The sequence below is a fragment of the Odontesthes bonariensis genome, chromosome 1 (assembly GCF_027942865.1).
Source record: "Odontesthes bonariensis isolate fOdoBon6 chromosome 1, fOdoBon6.hap1, whole genome shotgun sequence".
Classification (NCBI taxonomy): Eukaryota; Metazoa; Chordata; class Actinopteri; order Atheriniformes; family Atherinopsidae; genus Odontesthes; species Odontesthes bonariensis.
In genome coordinates, this window is record NC_134506.1 from 35,999,655 (window position 1) to 36,018,586 (window position 18,932).

Below are 18,932 nucleotides of genomic sequence, written 5' to 3' on the forward strand. Positions count from 1 at the left end.
TTCTACTGTACATACTGTGCTGTAAACCGTATATATAGTATATACTGATGTCTTTTATATAGTGTACTGTGCTTAAGCAACTTTTCAGTCACAACTCAGCAGCTGAACATTCTGGTTTTACTAGAACCCGCCGAACAGAAATGAATCAAAATTGTTGTCATTTTTGGTATTTTGTTTTGGCAAAAATATTCTTCATTAATTGGGTTCCAGCTAGCTCTTTTATTTTTTATTTAAAATTATTAGTATTTTGATTCTTTATGCTACTAAATTATTTCCCATTTTGTGATTTAATAGAAATCATTCAATTGAATTTTTTTATTCTTATTTACACCTTTATTTGAATTAAATATATGGTGGAAACAATATGGTTGTCTGTTATGTTAAGGGGAGGTAACAGAAGAATATGCTGCACAGGTTAGCTTATCCCCTCTTTGGACAGTGATTCGTTGTTGGTAATTGATTTGTTTGAGCTGCAGCATCAGCTATCCTCTGAGCAGAATAGTGGCATATATAGTCAGAATATAACATTCATGTTTCCCTCTACATTTCAAAACCATGTATCAAACCCCTGGATTGCTGTCCTTGGATCAAAAATGGAAACGAATGGGGGGAAAAAAATATATAAAAATGAAAGAAATGTTCTCATTTTAAGGCTTGAAGAGTATGGATTATTTTAATGGACAACAAGTAGGAACCCTGTATTTGCTGAATTAGTCGGCTGTCATCTGACTTACCGTGACGCTTAAGTGGAAAACCGTTAAGTTTGAAGTACAAAATGGCTTTGATGAAAAATTGATAACATTTAGAGCTTGTCGAGTTAAAGCTGAGGTCAGCTGTGGTGCTTTTATAAAAACTGGATGCATCCTACAAACTACATGGCTCTGCAGTACGTTCATCGATTGTATCCTCTCGAATTCCATCTCTCAGGAACACACCAAAGTGGGCTCCGTGGACTCCCAGGACATCCAGCTGTGTGGGATGGGTATCCAGGCGGAGCACTGTGTCATTGACATCACGGCAGAGGCGGGTGTCATCCTAACCCCCTACCCCAATGCTCGGTAAGGAACATCAACGTTACAAAGCCACAGATTGATCATGAATAAGCTAATTGCAGCGAGCTCTGTGGCCGGCAGGTGGGATCAGTCTTATCTGGATTCAAAGTTGGTTTCTTATTGCAGATATTGTTGTAATTGTACAAATCCTCCTTCTGCTCCAGACATTAAAGGATTAAAGCCACCCTTAGCGAACTACTTTGTTTTCTGGTGTTACAGGACCTGTGTTAATGGGTCTCCAGTAACCAGCGGTTTGCAACTTCACCATGGTGACCGAATCCTGTGGGGAAACAACCACTTCTTTAGGTAATCCTCTTTTCAGCCTGTGTTTGTAGTGCTCACTGTTATGAGATTTTGAAGCTACATTATATATTACAGAGTGAGTGACTCGTGTTTATCTCACTTCAAGGATCAATCTGCCAAAGCGACGGTCTCGGACAGCGGAGGATGAGGAGGGTGAGGGTGGTGTGATGAAGAACAGTGGCAGCAGTGAGCAGCTGGATGCAGACGGCGACACAGCCAGCGAGGTGTCCAGTGAGGTCAGCTTCTCCTATGAGTTTGCACAGACAGAGGTCATGATGAAGGCCCTGGGCAACAATGGTGAGAGGAGTGAAAAGTGATGTGATGTTGATTTAATGTGAGGCAGAGCATCAGTTTTGTGACTTACCTGCATCGTGTCCGGTCAGACCCGATGCAGGCGGTCCTCCAGTCTCTGGAGAGGCAGCATGAAGAGGAAAAGCGCTCTGCTCTGGAGCGACAGAGGCAGATGTACGAGCAAGAGCTCCAGCAGCTTCGCAAGAAGCTCAACCCGGACCGTCTGTCCACAGGCCAGTCAGGAGGACAGACGTCTGTCCAGCAAGGACCAGCACAACAGTCTCACTACCGCAGCCTGGAGAGACTCAGCATGGGAGGGATGAGCCATTCAACCAGCGCTCAGAGCAGACTGAGGCAGTGGAGTGAGGACAGGTACTCACCTGTGTCTATGTATGTATGTATGTATGTATGTATGTATGTATGTGTGAGTGTGTGTGCAGTACAGTCCCTCAGTTCTTTATATTTTTATTCCAAGGAGTAAGACTTTCCTGACTAAGGTCGGGGATGAACCACTCTTGTGTCCACACAGAACTGACGGCTTTGCAAATTACCATTTTGAAATTCTAGCTTTCGGCACTTTTATACTAGCAGCATCAAGCCAGTCACAAAGACACACCATATCTAGGAAACAATATCAAAGATGGTGTTTGACGAGCCAAAAGTAGTATTTTTGCTTCATCGAGCTGATTCCCAAAGAGCTATTAGAAGAAAACTTTATATATATCTCAGCATGGTGTGCAGCGTATCCTTACAGAAGAAGCTGGACAAAAGAAGTGTCAAGCGTAGAAAGAAAGACTATCTACAGCAGATGTAAGAAGAGTTTTGGAAAGTCCTTCAAGAAGCCTGGAAAATCATTTCTGAAGACAACTTAAAGGAAAACACAAGTAATCTTGTCTTAGAGGATCCAGGCTGTCTTAAACACTTGATAAATAAATTGCTGCACCTATTTCCTGGCAGCGTTTAAAGAAACGAGGGACAGTTTAAGACACGTACTGGTCGCATTGTGTACGCATGTTGTGCAAGCTTGATATTTTCGTCCTCCCTCCTTTTCTCCGTCTCCCCCTTGATATCCACCACCTCCTGTCCCGCAGGGAGGCGGTGTTGGTGAGGAGTCTTCGGAGGCTGAGGGAGCAGATAGTGAGAGCAAACCTCCTGGTGCAAGAAGCCTGTTTCATCTCTGATGAGCTGGAACGTCACACAGAGTACAGAGTGACCCTGCAGATCCCGGCAGACAACCTCAATGCAAACCGCAAGGTCTCACACACGAAAATGAGCGCCTCATATGTCAGTGTTGTCATCTGTCATTCTAGCAACCCTAAATCTAAATGCGCGTGTGTGTGTGTGTGTGTGTGTGTGTAGAGGGATGCAGTGCTCAGTGAACCAGCGATTCAGGTCCGACGACGGTGTCGAGGGAAGCAGATCTGGAGTTTGGAGAAGATGGAGAACCGTCTGGTGGACATGAGAGAACTTTACCAGGAGTGGCAGGACTATGACCTCCATCATCAGGACAACCCTGTAAGAACTGCTCAGCTCACAGAATCCACAAGGAGTACTTTGGACACCTACTTGTTATTAAAACTCGCCTCCCTCTCCAGGTTATGCGCTCATATTTTCGTCGAGCCGACCCGTTCTTTGATGAGCAAGAAAACCACAGTCTGATCGGCGTTGCCAACGTCTTCCTCTCCTGTCTGTTCTACGACGTTAAGCTGCAGTATGCCGTTCCCATCATCAACCAAAAGGGAGAGGTAGAGTCACAGTCGTTAACAGTTCTGCTCTTCGTTTTTCATTTTTTCATCCCTGGCCGAAGGTACACAAATTAAAAATAAGAATAAAGAAGATATTAGAGGAGCAACGGAGTCTCTAGACTTCAATATAATATTTAGATGAGAATTGTGTTTCTGCAATACCTGAATTATGATGTAAAATTGGAAAGAAAAAGTACAAATTGCTTTAAACTGGATAGAACTCCATAAGGTGAATAGACAGCCGTTGAGCAGACTTCCACCCAGATAAATTTTTTATCTTCCCTGTGGTCAGGTTGCCGGACGCCTGCATGTGGAGGTGGTGAGGGTCGCAGGGGGCCTGGAGGACAACATGGCAGGAGGGGATGAACTGGACAACAACCAGGACTCTGAAGTTGAGGATCGCAAACTGGTCTGCATGGTGAGTTGTGGTTTGAGATCATTCTCAGATGCTCTGTATATTACATTGTAGAGTACTCACTATGTCATTTTAACGCTCCTGAATTTATATGAAAATGACCTTTGACCTGAGGTGGTCTGTGGCGTAGTGGGTACAGCAGGCGCCCCATGCCCAAGAAGCTATAGTCCTCGCTGCAGCTGGACCCGGTTCGAGTCCCTCATCGGACGGCCCTTTGCTGCATGTTGTTCCCCCTCTCTCTCTGCCCCCTGCTTCCTGTCTCTCTACACTGTCCTATCTAATAAAGGCATAAAAAGCCCCAAAAAATAATAATAATAAAATAAAAATGACCTTTGACCTCCGTTTCCTCTGCAGATAAAGATCTTGCAAGCCACTGGTCTACCTCAGTACCTTTCCAACTTCGTCTTCTGCCAGTATTCTTTCTGGGACCAGTCTGAGCCCTTCATCGTGGCTCCTGAAGTTGACACCTCGTCTACATCGTCCAGCTCCAAAGACCCTCATTGCATGGTGGTGTTTGACAGCTGCAAGGTGAACACAGGGGAGGGGATCTGTTAGCTTTCATAGTCTGTGCGTGAATATTCGAGTACAATTATTTACCCAACCATAGACGGGGTATTCATCACTTTTAAAAGTAGCTGATGTGACACCCGTCTCTTTGGGTGCTGTAGGAGCTTGCAGTGTCCGTAAGCGAGGATTTCATCGAGTACCTCACAGAAGGAGCAGTCGCCATAGAAGTGTACGGACACAGACAGGCTGATGCAGGGAGAAACCCGGCCCTGTGGGACCTCAGCATTATCCAGGCAAAGACGCGCACGCTACGAGACAGGTAGACACACACACTCAGTCACCTCTGACAATGTTTAAATCCAGGCTGAAAACAGTTCTATTTAGCTGTGCATACGACACCTGAAAGTATTTTATCTGCACTCTTCACTTTTAAATGAATTATTTAATGATTTTTTTATTTTTTTATTTATTTTTTTTTCTAAATGTATTTATTTATTTTAATGATTTTTTTTGCCTTCTTGTGATTTTATGTAGCTGTAAAGCACTTTGAATTAACTTGTGTACGAATTGTGCTCTACAAATAAAATTGCCTTGCCTTTTACCCTTATTCTGCAAGATGTATCGTGAACAATATGAGACATGTTGTTTTTCGCAGGTGGAGTGAGGTCACACGTCGCTTGGAGCTTTGGATCCAAATCCTGGAGATAAATGAGAATGGAGACTTTGTCCCAGTGGAAGTGGTTCCGGCTAGAGATGTGCGGACTGGTGGGATCTTCCAGCTTCGGCAGGTAGGGACCAGCTTCTACATAACCACAGGGGACCTGTGTACCTGTGTACAGCTGGGAAGCAGCTCATTTAATATTCTGCACTGACTCATTCTGCATCACCTTCTCTCCCTCTACATCTCCAGGGTCAGTCGAGGCGAATCCAGATTGACGTGCGCTCAGTTCAGGACTCGGGCACTATGCCTCTCATCGCAGAGATCGTGCTTGCAGTATCAGTGGGTTGTGTGGAGATCAGGAACACGACTGCAAACCAGGAAGATGAGATGGACAGTTATCAGGTACAGAAGCTAAATGCATCTGATCCTGTTTTCTTATGTCATGAAGTTTTATCTTTATTAATATTGCAGCAGTAGAAACGGGTATTTACTGAGAGTTTTTTTTTTTTTTTGAGTAGGAGAGAGATCTGGAACGTTTGCGGCGGCAGTGGTTAGCTGCTCTCACCAAGAGACAGGAATACCTGGACCAACACCTGCAGAGCCTGGTTAGCAAAGCAGGTAACACAAATGCTTTAAACCATAAATCTCTGTCACTGTTAGGGAGAGGAGTGCTGTAGGGTCTGCAGAATGAGGCCAGCTATTTTTAGTTTGTTTCAAGTGTAGGAGGTGTTTACTGTGGGTGTTGTGTACAGAAAAGACAGAGGATGACATGGAGAGGGAGGCCCAGCTGCTGGAGTGGCGCTTGACTCTGACAGAGGAGCGAAACGCTGTCATGGTGCCCTCTGCTGGCAGCGGCATTCCTGGAGCGCCTGCAGAATGGTACAGCTCACATTTCATTGAACAGAATGTTTCATTTGAATTTTTTTGTCCAAACTTTAAAGCTGGGAGGTACAAAGATGCAAACATATACCAACTTTTTAAACAGTATGTGTCTATTCACAGGGTTCCCCTGCCGGGCATGGAGACGCACACTCCTGTCCTCTTCCTGGACCTCAAACGTAAGGAAACCTTCCTTTTGCTGAGTGATGTAAGCGCACATGTTCTTTTTCCTCTAATGTATTTTGTTGCTTCCTCAGCTGATGACCTTAGCTCTCAAGATCAGTTTGAGGTGCCTGAGGCTGGAGGTTGGGATGCCATCTTGAGTGAAGAAGACGAGGACGATTTCTTTGACCTGCAAATTGTCAAACACTACGATGGAGAGGTGAGAATAGGCCTGCCGGAGCTCCTTTTGAGACACCCCTGGAGCCCTGTGGGGGAAACCTTTCTCACCAAGTAGCTTTGTACAAAGGTTTTCATTCAGGGGCTAAGGGCCTCCCTCAGACAAAGCAAGGAATGAAGTTCTCCCTCCTTATCTAGCTCCTTTCCGAGATGCTTGTTTTATTCTCTTAAATACTCACTCAGTAAACCAAATATTTCACTTCACAATACACTTCAGAGTACACTAACAATTAAAAAGGCATTCATTAGTTGTTTTTTTTAATACTCATTTTGAGGTGCTGTTTATACATACCCGGGTATTTTGATAAACGAAGACCTTTCCCTTCGTTTGTGCCTTTCGTTTATACACAAACAGAGTTTTTTCCTCCGAAAACGAGGCATAAAAAAAACTCCGGCAAAAGTGGAGATTTTTTAAAAACTCCGTTTAGCGTTTGTGTATAAACTGGTTGAAAGAGACAAAAACGGAGTTTTGGGCAATATCTGCGGTAAAAGACCAACGTCCATTGTTTATCTGGCAAGCATGGAGGTACAAGTAATGGCAGCATTTCTGTTTTTAAGAGCTATAGTCGCTTGTGTGCTTTTGAAAATTAAAGTCGTACAGTGTATTGACCAACAAAGACGCGTTAGGGCTCGGAGGGCAGCAATTGCGGAGCTTCTTTTGGCAGACAGAGCCCGGCCATACCACCGCCAGCGACGGCGATTCTGGGTTAGACCCGGACGGACTGCTATGTGGTGGGAACATTTTGAAAATGGCCTTGTTGTCCCGGAGGAATGGAGGGAAAATTTCAGGATGTCACGATTCTCACTCCTTTCCCTAGCAGAAATGTTCTCTATTAGGCTTCTGATTGGCTTGTGTGGAATTCTCATTGTTCTAACACTGCCACCGTCAGGCTTGGCGTAATTTAACAGCTCTTGATAGCGTATTTATGCTGATCAATATAGACGTGGGTTTTTTTTTTAAACCGGGGCTGTGTGCACCTAGTTATTTTTGCAAACGAAGGTTTGAAAATATGCGTTTATCAAAATACCCGGGTATGTATAAACAGCACCTGAGTCACTTTAGATGGCTTTTTTCTTTTTTTTTTTCTCGTCTGCCTTTGAGGTCCTTTTGAGTGCTTTTTGGTCTCCTTTGATGTCTCTTTGGTGTCTTAGTGATTGTTTGTTTCTTGTTAGTTGTTCTGAGTCTTTTGTTTTTTCTTTTTGATTTTTGGTATATGTTTTAATTTTTTTTTTTATTGTGATAATCTTTGTTTTTGTGGCCCTTTTAGTGTGTTATTTGTTGTTTGTTTGACAGTCGTTGTGGTTATTTTGACTGTTGACGTGCAGGTGAAAGCAGAGGCTTCATGGGACTCCACAGTCCATGAGTGTCCCCAGCTCAGTCGCGGGGGAACGTGGCCAGAGCAGCGCGTCTACCTGACGATTCGGGTGGTGGTTCAGCTCAGCCACCCCGCTGACATGCAGCTGGTGCTGAGGAAGAGGATCTGTGTAAATGTTAACCCGGGCCGCCAGGGCTTTGCCCACAACTTTCTCAAAAGGATGTCGACCCGCAGCACCATACCCGGCTGTGGCGTCACCTTTGAGGTGGTCTCCAACATCCCTGAGGTACGCTGGACATCACCTGACATTTAGTCTCGCTTAGCATGCCGAACTGTTAAACCCATGTTTTTCTAATGCTATGTCACAACAGGACGCTCCAGGCTCAGAGGACAGAGAGATGCTGGCCCGGCTTGCTGCCAGCGCACACAACAGCCAGTCGGGTGACGACGAGGCCGCCATTGAGAAATACCTCCGCAGCGTAATGAGTCTGGAGAACATCCTGACTCTGGATAGACTCAGACAGGTAGATGAAGAAAGTTCATGACCTGTGGAGTATGTTAGATAGAACTCGGCTGCACTGATCAGCAATAACACGAAAGTTTTAGACTCGTTATCCGATTTTTAAAAAGTGCTGTGTGTGGGTTCAGGAAGTGGCAGTGAAGGAGCAGCTAGCAGGCAGAGGGAGGAGTAACAGACGGAGTTTAAGCTCTCCTTCTGTCCACAGGGTAAGACATAAACGCTTCTATGTCTTACCATGAGATGATATTGCAATACACTAAGATATTTATACTCGCTGCTTGTTCCATCTCTCAGCTGTCGGGAAGTAGACAGGACCTGTCCACAACTTGCCTGCTGGATGATAAGGTAACTCGTCACTTTGAAAAGACTCTTGCTTATCTCTGGATCTTCTTACAGAGTCACAGAGTGGCTTGAAATGAGTCAAACGTGTGAGGTGTTACATCAGCATGTAAAACCTGACGAGTCACTGCTACATACAAAGTGCCGTCATCTCTCTGTTTGTCTGCCTCAGGGTCGATGGGAGAGCCAGCAGGACATCTTCGTGCCCTCTCAGTTTCATCGCACCCTCCCGCGCCCGGCCTCCTCCCCATCCACCTACTCCACCTCGCCCTCTTCTTCCCCTTCTCCTTTTGCCACCACCCCCCCACAGCAGGAGCCAGAACAAGGTAAATCTTCCTCCACACCATCTTTGCTCCACCATCACACTCTCCTATTTATCCTTCTTTACTCCCCTTCTTTTTTCTTCTTTGGGTTCATCCATTACAGCAACTCTTCTTTCTTCTTACCTCCTCTGCCTTTGAATATCCTCTTTTGTAAGATGTTCCGAAACACAACTTTGGCCACATCATTTCATTTTTCATATTATTAAACTGTGCCTGGACTCTTCTACCACCTTTTACAGCAGATGTGTAAAACCTCTCCACCCTTTCTTTCTTTAAGTCGCATCCATCCATTCTGCTTTCTTTTACTCTGGAAGTGTGTGTCTCTTCATCTCGATGACCAAAGTTTTACAATGTCTTGTGTGATCATTGTGAAAATTCTGTCAGGTAGCTGATTCATAGTGATTTCTTGTTCTCGTCACTGGGACGTCCTTTAAATTCATTTTGTTTCAGAAGCAAACAAAATGAATAATCTTGTTTAATAATCATGGTTTTTAATTCAGATCATAATTGCTCATTCAGGCATCTCTGTGTTGGTGTGTTTAGCTTCTTCTGTCAGTGTGTCACTGGGTTGGGATTTTTGCCATTTTCTGGACTCGCTTTCAACTTCCTGTCCTAATCTTTCACACCTCCTCTACCTCCCGGACCTCCTCTTGTTTCCTCGCTTCCTTCCTCTCCTCTGCCTCCTCCTATTGTTTTTTTCCTCGCCTCGCCTTCCTCCCTCCCCCCCCTCCCCCTTCCTCCCCCCAGGTCGTTCAGGACTTGCTGCCTCTTATCTTTCAGTTAAGGCGCTGGTTCCTCAGATGCCCAAACTGCTCAAGTCTCTGTTTCCAGCGCGAGACGACAAGAAGGAGCTCAGGCCTTCGCCGCACAACCAGCAGGTCAGCAGACATGAACCCGTCACTGCAGTGTGTTGTTTGATTGAGGGGAATTTTCCATGAATTCAGACGCATATATGTGCTCTTATTCTTGTCACCTGGCAGCATGTGCCACGCATCGTGACATCATCGGGAGGGGACGACAACAAAGTCAAGCCTGAGACGGTGAGATTACACCTCACCTTCCTTCCCCGCAGACCTCTTTATTGTTTATGATTTAATCATTCATGTTCATTTGGTCGAGAATTGTTTACGTTGTCATTACGATTTCTTTTCTATCAATTCAAATGTCTTGAATTATTATTATTTGTAATTACTGAAATTCTACAAAGTGTGTGTGTGTGTGTGTGTGTGTGTGTGTGTGTGTGTGTGTGTGTGTGTGTGTGTGTGTGAACAACAGCAGAGAAAGTCTAGACGTAACTATTCAAACCCTCTCCTGAACATCTCCCCAAATGGCTTTTTACCTCCTGAATTGCTTCAGTTGCTTAGAAATGGGTGTTATGAAGTAGGCTTAAAATAACCAGAGTTGAACTAAGTGCTTTACTCAGTTAAGGGATAGTTCAGGAGTGGAGAAGCAGAGAGGCGAGGCATTTAAAAGAACAGCATTAAGCAGCATAAAAAAAATAGAATAAAAATTAAAACACACAGTTAAAAGCAATCAAAGAAGAGGGAGAAAAATATAAAACAATTGAGAGGATTTATAGCATTATGCTTTAAAATGATTTGAAGGAACTCAACCATAAGCACACCGAAAGAGAAATGTTTTTAACCTGGATTTAAAAGTGCTTACAGTCTAATTTGAACTCTGGGCTCCACTATCTGACCTGAGTCAGCAGAACTCAGAGCTCTGCTGGGTTTATACTCTACTAGCATGTCATTCATGTATTCTGGACCTAAACCATTCTGTGATTTGTAGACGAATAGCAGAGCTTTAAAATCTATTCTGTATCTGACCGGTAGCCGATGTAAAGACTTCAGAACTGGGGTGATGTGATCTGATCTCTTTGTTCTGGTTAAAACTCGGGCTGCAGCGTTCTGAATGAGCTGCAGCTGTTTGAGACTCTTTTGGGGGAGTCCAGTCAGAAGACCGTTACAGTAGTCAAGTCTGCTGGAGATGAAAGCATGAATCAGCATCACCTGATCTGTTTGGGACATGAAACCCTTAATTCTGGATATGTTCTTAAGTTGAGAGAGGAATTCTGCTGGTAGGGTAAGTACGTCACACAACTCCAAATCAAAAAACCCGGAACTATCCCTTTAAGGCACAACCATATCTAAACCAAGAAGAAAGAACTGAAGCAATGGCAATAAAAATAAATTCAAAGTTAAAACCCGAGGTGCAAATACAAATGGAACGGTTTTATATTGCGAGTGTCCAAAAAGAAATGAATAGAAAACTTAAAATGCTGAAGAATTAGACTGCGGTTAAAGACCATGGAGAACATTTACATCTTTAGATGTCTCGGGTGTTTCCGTGGACATGGGCACGTGTTGGAGTGGCCACGGCGAATGCGCAATCTTCCTCGCTGACTAATCTCAAATCAAAGAATTGTTAGAATGAAAGTTGTCTGAGAATCTAAGAAGTGAAAGAGTAAGGCCAGAGAAGCTCATAAATGTAAATGGAGGAGACCCCAGAATGTAATTCTCTTCTTTTTTTTTTGGTCCCATATCACTTATAGTTCAGCACAGAAAATGAATCTGTGAGGGAGAACAAATGACCCATCCAGGAAGCTTTTAATGTAAATCTGTACAAATCAGTATGGTTTACATTCTTCAACATGATCGGTTGAATTCTGGGCTCATTTTTTAAACAGCGGTTCCACTTTGCTTCCTGATCCGATTGCTTTCAGATTTTATAAAGTGTGGTTTAAAGGTTTATTATTTTTTTGAATAATCTCATTAACTAATTAAGTATTTCTACAGTCGGTCGTTACGGAGCAGCCGGTGACAAAACCGATGTTTATTGGTCTTAAAGGTAAAACTAAGCGAGCGAGTGTATGAATGAATACAAGAAACGCATAAGAAACCACAAACTTCTCCCCGTTAGCTCAGAATGTGTTTGTAAACTTTTTGGTATGTTGATTTTTATTGTTTGTTGTGTTGTTGTTTTTTTGCCTTGTCTCTGCATGCTCTCGTCTGTCCCTCTGCTCCTGTGGCAACCACCGGTCCCCTTGTAGGCTGCTATCCTACGGCCGCCGGCCAAAGACAGACGGACAGAGTTGCCAGAAGTCCCTCCTCTTCCTGTGCATGACCCGCATGACACCACCCCCCTCAGCCCCCTCAGCCAGTCGTCAAGCGGTTATTTCTCCGCTAGCGTTTCTACGGTTACCCTGTCTGACGTCCTCCAACCCTCCTCCTCGTCCTCCTCCCTCCTGGGTTCTGAGACTGCGCTCCCCACAAACCCTCAGCAGCAGGGCGCTGATAGGAGCGATGTTGTGACCTCTCCTCCTCAGTGTGGCGCGCAGACGGCGGTCCTGGCTCCACCTGCGTCGCATGGCTCGGCCAATCACAACAACGTCACCGCAGAGCGCCCCTTCTCTGACCAGAAGCTGGTTAACTCAGGAGGTTGTGAAGGCTTCGAGAGGCTGGAGATCTTGGTTGATGATGAAGAGCGTAGTCGTGACGACGTACTGCCCGATTGGCTAACAGAAGGGGCGTATGTCACAATAGGAAGCAATAAGGCGGGGACAGTGCGCTATGTGGGAGCGACACAGTTTGCTGGAGGAGTGTGGGTGGGAGTGGAGCTGGATACTCCTGTAGGTACGTATCCAGTTAGAAGGTAGGAGACACTTGACCAAGCAGCCTCAGTAATGATGCCAGTCACTGATGGAACCATGTTGTTACTTATTTATTCCCCCCCCCCCTGCAGGTAAGAACGACGGTTCAGTGGGAGGACATCGATATTTCCAATGTAAACCAGGTTACGGGGTGCTCGTCCGCCCGGATCGGCTGTCCAGCCGCGATCGGACCAGTCGGCAGACGGGAGAGTTTCCTCCTCCCGCCCACGTCCCCGTCCTGCGAGGAGAAGCCATCGTGGCGCGTCGGGGGGAGAACCGCAAGTCCTGGAGCAGCTGAGACAGGAAAGCAGGAGCTGGATGGGACAGATGAACTCCCCACAGTCCTCGACCTCCTCCTCCTCCTCCTCCTCCTCCTCCTCTTCCCAGCTATGCAACAGGCTCACACATCAGAACTGACCTACTGCCTGACAACTAACAGTTAGAAACTACACATCCTGCATTCATTCACAGAAAATGGATGAAAGCAGAGAACAGACAGTGGAGAGACTTTTCCAAGAGGTCGTGAGATTCCGCAGAGTTTATATAAGTCCAAGGAAGGACAGTTTATCATGTGGGAAGATGATGCTAAGCAACAAGCAGTCAGTGAGAAAGATGGTAAGAGTGAATGAAAGAAGATTTGGGAATATATTCGGACCTGTGGCTTTGGATTAGTCTCTCCTTCAGAGATGCTTTCTGAGTTGATACGCAGGGATGCAAATCCAAGCCTTCTTGAGGTCCCTGCTGAGCATTTGGTTTGCCTTCTGACAAATTCAAAGTGGGGAAAACTTTTTAAAACGTTTCTGTCTTCCTGTTCTTTGCAAGTGAGAAAAGAGAAGTGGATCCAAATCACAATAAAAACCTGGTGTCAGAGTGACTAAAGCTTGCCAACGTGACAGCAGAGTTTTCACTCGAGGTGGGTTTGCATCCCTGCATCATCTGAGACTCCATGTCCCAGAATTCACTGCGACTGCCACTCTCCTGAACTCACTTTGACTCGTGGTTTGAGACTCGTCTCTCCCTCCCGGACTCCTTTTCTTTTGAAGATAGATCCTCCCAGAATGTGCCTTCACCACGGCCTGGTTGGCGTTTATTTCTCTGTATGTTTGATTTCTGTTCGCTGTGTTTGTGTCGAAGAGAATGCCTTGTGCTAAGTGTGAGGTGATCTCAGGGGCTGCAGAGGGGAGAGGATAAGGTGGGGTGTGCGTGTCTGTCTGTGTGTTTGTACATGTACAGTTTTGCCCCGTGTGCACAAGTAAATTCATATTGATGTGGTCGTGCAGTGTAGTGCAGGAAGAGTCGTGTTGTGAAAAGTCGGGCAAAGCCACTAAATGCTCAAACTGAGAGGCTTTAAAAGTAGATTTTGCACTGGAGATGTTGGATAAGAGGCGTCTGGATGTGAACAGAACGGGACTTTGGGTAGAAGGTGGCGAGAAGGAGGGCTGCTCCCTCGAACCAGCTGAGGCCACGTTGATGGTTTCTTCCCCATCTGTGGCATCGTTTTTACGTCCTCGTGAGTAAACTCTGTGTAAACGACTGATGACAGTCGGCCACCAGGAGGCGCTCTCTCGGCTGCATGTCGACGGAAAGGCAGGAGTACGTGTCGAGGAAGAGTGAGATGAGTTTCTGCTGGATATGAAGCTTGAGGAGATGATTAATTTTATTCTATGCATTTGATCTTTTTAAAGAGAACTTAGTTTTTAGTCTGTTTCTAAATACTGACACGACTGGGAGAACAAGCTCCGAGTGCATTTTGGGAGAACGTGAAACTGAAAGGCAGTTCTGACTGACTAAACATTCCTGACACACCCGGGACAGCGTGGAAGACTTTGGGAGATTTTGAATGAGTTTTTCTTTTAATTAAACATTCCAGAGTGTCTGCAACACTTTTACTGACCTTAGTTGTGAACGTTTGTTCACGGAGACCTTTTCAGTTCACCACAGCACCTTTTAGTTACGATACGTTTTCAAGAAAAGTTCTATGGATGGCAATATGTGTGTAGGCAGTATTTTTACACGAGATAAAGGGCAGCTCCGGTGAATTTCAGTTTACTGCAGCAGGTTCCCTCCACAATCAGCCTGTGAAACCCTGATGATGTCATCAGGGAATGGCGTCATCATGGTTACTGCTGTACAAATTTACAAAAAGCCCATCGCGGGGGGGAGAGAATCCAACAAAAGCTGCCACCGAGTGGCATTATGGGAAATGCAGGATCCAACAGTTAAGGAGTTGGAGAGGAAGTACAGCTCTGTGTGAAAATCTTCAGCAACCCCCCCCACTTCTTTATGTGATGTCAGGATAAAGGGAAATCGGTGGAGTGGTTTATTGAAACATGTTCAAACATAAATGGGAAATGGAGTTTGTGCAGTTCTAATGAGCTTGAAAGTCAAGATTTGGTGTGAGCCCCTTTTTTTTTTTTTTTTTTTTTTTTCTCCAACACAGTCTGAACCCTCTCAGACGAGCTTTCTGTCCTTTCTTTAAGGAGTCTTCAGGAATAGTTCTCCAGGCTTCTTGAAGGACATCACAAAGCTCTTCTTTGGATGTCGGCTGCCTTTGGTTCCGTTCTGCACGAAGATGATCCCACTCTGCTTCAGTGATGTTGAGCTCCGGGCTCTGGGGAGGATTCATCCCTCCATAACACCTGCTGCCACCGAGTTTAGGTCTTGTGTCTTTTGGCGTACCTCAGCCTTTCCTCCCCGTTTCCCTTCCCTATGAATGGCAGCCATAAGGACAGCCACCTTTCCATGGAGACCATTTCTGATGAGGCTTCGGTGAACAGTAGATGGATCAGCTGAAGGTTCAGAAGCGTCTCTCAGGTCCTGTGTCAGGTCTTTGCTGGATTTTTTTTTTTCCACTTCTCCAGTTTCCTCAACCTTTTTTAAGGGCATCCTGCAAACTACTCTGAGATATGCCAAGATTTCAGCTAACAGCTTTTGGGGAATCTCCTGGCTGATGCACTATTTTATATCTGTCTAACAGTGTTATCTTTGGTGTTTTTCATAGATGTAACTAAAGAAATGGGAACAAACCATTTGTCTTTGTGACAGGCTGCTTGTCACAAAGTGCCACAAGATTCTGAATTTGAAATTGGTTCTTTGCTTTGTTGTCTTATGTGTGCAGACGACACTGGTTCATCCCTTTTTTAATTGGGTGCCTTTTTTTGTAATTGAACCGTTCCTCAACACCGTTGCACAGTACTGAAAAAGTTTGGATTTCTCTGCTTCTGCTGCTTTAAACTGGAATTGCCATACTAAAATACTAAATATCTGAGGAGTCGCCCGTTATGAGCGAGACTGAGGTGAGTGGAAAAGAGTCGAAGTCGAAGCCGTGCTGTCTCACCAAGTGAGCCAAAAGCACGGGCTGACTGGTTGAGTTAAAGGTGGAAGGTAAATCTTTCATCTTTTAGCACTGTGTGTGTCATTAGCAGCAGCCAGCTCAGCTCACACCCTGATGACAGCAGAACTGGGTAGGTTTGTTTTTGGTGTGGCTGAGACTGGGTTTGCTGTCTGTAACTGTTGCTATGGCGACATCCAGTTTATCCATGTATACTAAGGAATCTATACAGATTGATCATGTTGATATTATATGATGCTTTTAGTTTGAATAATCTGGGGCGCTCTGTGTGTCTGGATACCACCTGCCTTTCATTTATTTTATCATGCATCTTCTTAATTTGAGGGGTGTGAAGTTAGTATTTATAATGCTCGTACACATGCCTTTACTGCATGGAAATTTAAAGCCTTTTTATTTGAATGAATATTGCACAAATGATTTCATGAAAATTGCTGCTTTTATCATTGTAAATTTACTTGTAATGGATGGATTGATTTCTCTGTCTGCTCGCAGTCTCTTACTGTACGCTACATCGGATTTGAATGGTTTGTTTTTGAATCCCAGACGAGTTGGACAAAGCTGATGGTGGCGCATTTAGTTCAGTGGCCAATATATTTTAAAACTAATATTGTGGCACTTTGGGAGTGATTAAAAGGACTCAGTTTCTGGCTGAGAAATCACTCCGGTGTTGATTTCTGAAGAAAAATTAGTTTTTTTTTTTTTTGTTTTTTTTTTAAATATTGAAGTTGCAATGCAGGATGAGACGACAGTATATCACCATAGTCTTGTTTAATATCTGTGTATTTATTATCAGGCCTTAAAGCCCCAACACCTTGGAGTCCTCTGATTGGCTGCTGGCTGCCTGGTGACGTGTTTTTTAATGGCAGGTTGTAGTTTGAGCTGTTGTGGGAGTAGTTTGGTTGTTTTTGTAACTGTGGTTCATAACAGTTAGGTGTTGATGAAGGAAGGCGGTAAAGTTTTCTAGTGTGTGGTTGTGTGGTGTACATATATATATATGTGTGTGTGTGTGTGTGTGTGTGTGTGTGTGTGTGTGTGTGTGAGTGGACCTGACTCTGAATCAGATGGGAACTAATCACCAGCTGCCACTTCACCCACTTCCTCTGTGGCTGCGTGACTTTCCCATCCTGCTCAGAAACTGTTCCGGGGGGTCTGAGATCACTTCAGGCTTCTGGTTGTTCTTTTGTGTTGTTGTACCTCAGAAAACCACGTGACCGTGTATCTTCCACCCACTGCTTTCATATCAACACTTCAGCTCATTTGCACAGAGGCGGCGGCGACATGTTCTCTTTATCTCAGAAGAAAACACTGTTAGGATTTCTCACTCTCTGCTTTACCTACTTTAAGTAAAAGGAACAGCCTGGACTCGTTGTAACAGAGTATTTTACTTTATATGCCGCAGTTATGCTCAACACTTTGGTTATTGCGTGACCACATTGTGATGCCAACGCGGCGCCTTAATGCTCCGTTTAAGCTCCAGAATTGATGTCACGATAGCTAGCGAGCTGGGTGCTCAATCAGGCTCACCTCGAATTATTATTATTCTATTTTAATTTTAATCTTTTTTCTGTTCAACCCATCAAAACCCAAAGTTGGTCCATTTAGTGCAGATGTCACAGCATAATTATTTCTGGCTGGTTAAACCATCAGAGATACAGTTTATTCTTCTGATCTGGATCCAAGCGTATGCGGCTCCATGTTTTGTTTGTTTGTTTTTAAGCTGCTTTTTTTCCTTTTTTTTGTTGCTCTGAATGCTTTCCATATCTTTGTGTCGTCGGCGGCTTCTCCTGCAGCTCTGTGCTGAGTGTGGCTTCACTGGTCTGGAGCAACCCCCGCCTTAACGTGGCCTTCAACCTGGAGCCAGACCGGCTTTTGCTCTTCACTTTAAACATGTCGTTACTACAGTAAACCCTCAGCATGATGTTTTACACTGAAGGGTCAGTTTAAAAAAACTAAATAAAAGGAAAAACAACAACAACAAAAAACCAGACTCCCACTTTGGTTCAATTTCTAAAAGAGTTTTTGTGAGGAATTTGTTCTCAGGAGCTGTCGGGCTCATTACTGCCTGTTCCAACAGAAGGAATGCTAAAATGTCGCCCCCTGGTGGCATTGGCAAACCTCAGCACACAGGGAATTTTATATACAACCAGAAAATGATCAAACTTACAACCCACCACTGCCCTGCAGCAGCGTGCTTCCTAACAGCTACCCGGGAACAAATATGATCGTCGAATACTAGTCTGTGGATCAGTGTTTGGCCAGTTTTCCTGCCCTGGTAGCAAGTTTTCACCTTCTAACTACCTCGTCGTCCGCTTTGGCCATCTAGATTGTTCTGCCTGTCTTTTTTTTTTTTTCTTCTTCCCCTCCCAGTTCCTGTTTCTGTGGGTCGTCAAAAGCTGAAATGAACCACATAAAAAAAGCAATACGCGGCCATGGGGCGGTGCAACGGAATCTGTTTGCGGGTGCATGTTTTTCCAGAGTCTGCTCTCCAGGAAAATTCGGGCACAGCTTGAAAAAAGCCTGGTGCGTTTTTAAAGGCAGTCGGTATGAATTTTCTTCTTCTCCAAGGTACCAGCAGCCATATTTAATGACGGGAAGGTTAGTGAGAGCTGAGGGAGGAAAGGGTTCGGTGCTTGTTAAGTCAGGGAGGTTTATTTCTGCTGTTCCTCCTGCAAAAAAAAAAAAAAGCTCCTCCAGTCCTGTAACTTTTCACATGTAGCTGAGGAAAAAGATGCTCAAACTTTTGTTTAATGTGGCCTTGGCCTGGTCAGCAGTATTACTTATCTATGATAATTGTAACTAATCACCATCAGTCCCTGCTGCTGTTGATTCTGTGGAGCAGGTTTGTCTAGATGTGTCATCTGTATGTGTGAGAGTGCCACCGGAGTGGGTGCTCTCTGTATGTATGTGTATATATGCGCATATTAAGACTTATAAAAAGAAAAATCTGAGCACAAGTTTGGGTTTTGATTAATTTAATTGTTTTATGTAATTTTATGCTGCAATCCAAAGAATAAACATGTATTATAATATTCACTATTTATCAGTTTTTTAATCTGAACCACAGGATGTGGGAAGTTATATCGAGGGATGTGCTTCTCTGGGATTAAAGGACTTTTGGGCACAAGAGGCTTCAAGTGCACAATAAGATAAGATGGTTCATGATCAAGGTTAGTAATTC

At 44.5% G+C, this 18,932-nt stretch overlaps 1 protein-coding gene across 2 annotated transcripts in view; it reads left to right on the forward strand.

Moving 5' to 3' along the window:
- LOC142380118 (kinesin-like protein KIF13B) overlaps positions 1-18,783 on the forward strand; it is a 43,025-nt gene extending 24,242 nt beyond the window's left edge. Inside the window, exons 15-39 of one of the 2 annotated variants that reach the window (XM_075465670.1) lie at positions 928-1,058; positions 1,272-1,358; positions 1,462-1,652; positions 1,739-2,018; positions 2,738-2,900; positions 3,006-3,161; positions 3,242-3,391; positions 3,684-3,809; positions 4,161-4,334; positions 4,475-4,632; positions 4,969-5,101; positions 5,224-5,376; positions 5,493-5,592; positions 5,727-5,853; positions 5,977-6,032; positions 6,111-6,235; positions 7,579-7,854; positions 7,940-8,092; positions 8,217-8,294; positions 8,383-8,433; positions 8,600-8,753; positions 9,498-9,628; positions 9,731-9,790; positions 11,803-12,385; positions 12,495-18,783. In XM_075465670.1, the coding sequence (XP_075321785.1) occupies positions 928-1,058; positions 1,272-1,358; positions 1,462-1,652; positions 1,739-2,018; positions 2,738-2,900; positions 3,006-3,161; positions 3,242-3,391; positions 3,684-3,809; positions 4,161-4,334; positions 4,475-4,632; positions 4,969-5,101; positions 5,224-5,376; positions 5,493-5,592; positions 5,727-5,853; positions 5,977-6,032; positions 6,111-6,235; positions 7,579-7,854; positions 7,940-8,092; positions 8,217-8,294; positions 8,383-8,433; positions 8,600-8,753; positions 9,498-9,628; positions 9,731-9,790; positions 11,803-12,385; positions 12,495-12,700 (4,002 nt within the window). In that variant the 3' untranslated portion in view covers positions 12,701-18,783. The remainder of the gene's footprint in view (positions 1-927; positions 1,059-1,271; positions 1,359-1,461; positions 1,653-1,738; positions 2,019-2,737; positions 2,901-3,005; positions 3,162-3,241; positions 3,392-3,683; positions 3,810-4,160; positions 4,335-4,474; positions 4,633-4,968; positions 5,102-5,223; positions 5,377-5,492; positions 5,593-5,726; positions 5,854-5,976; positions 6,033-6,110; positions 6,236-7,578; positions 7,855-7,939; positions 8,093-8,216; positions 8,295-8,382; positions 8,434-8,599; positions 8,754-9,497; positions 9,629-9,730; positions 9,791-11,802; positions 12,386-12,494) is intronic. The other variant, XM_075465679.1, reaches the window with a different exon arrangement.
- Positions 18,784-18,932: the final 149 nt, after the last annotated feature.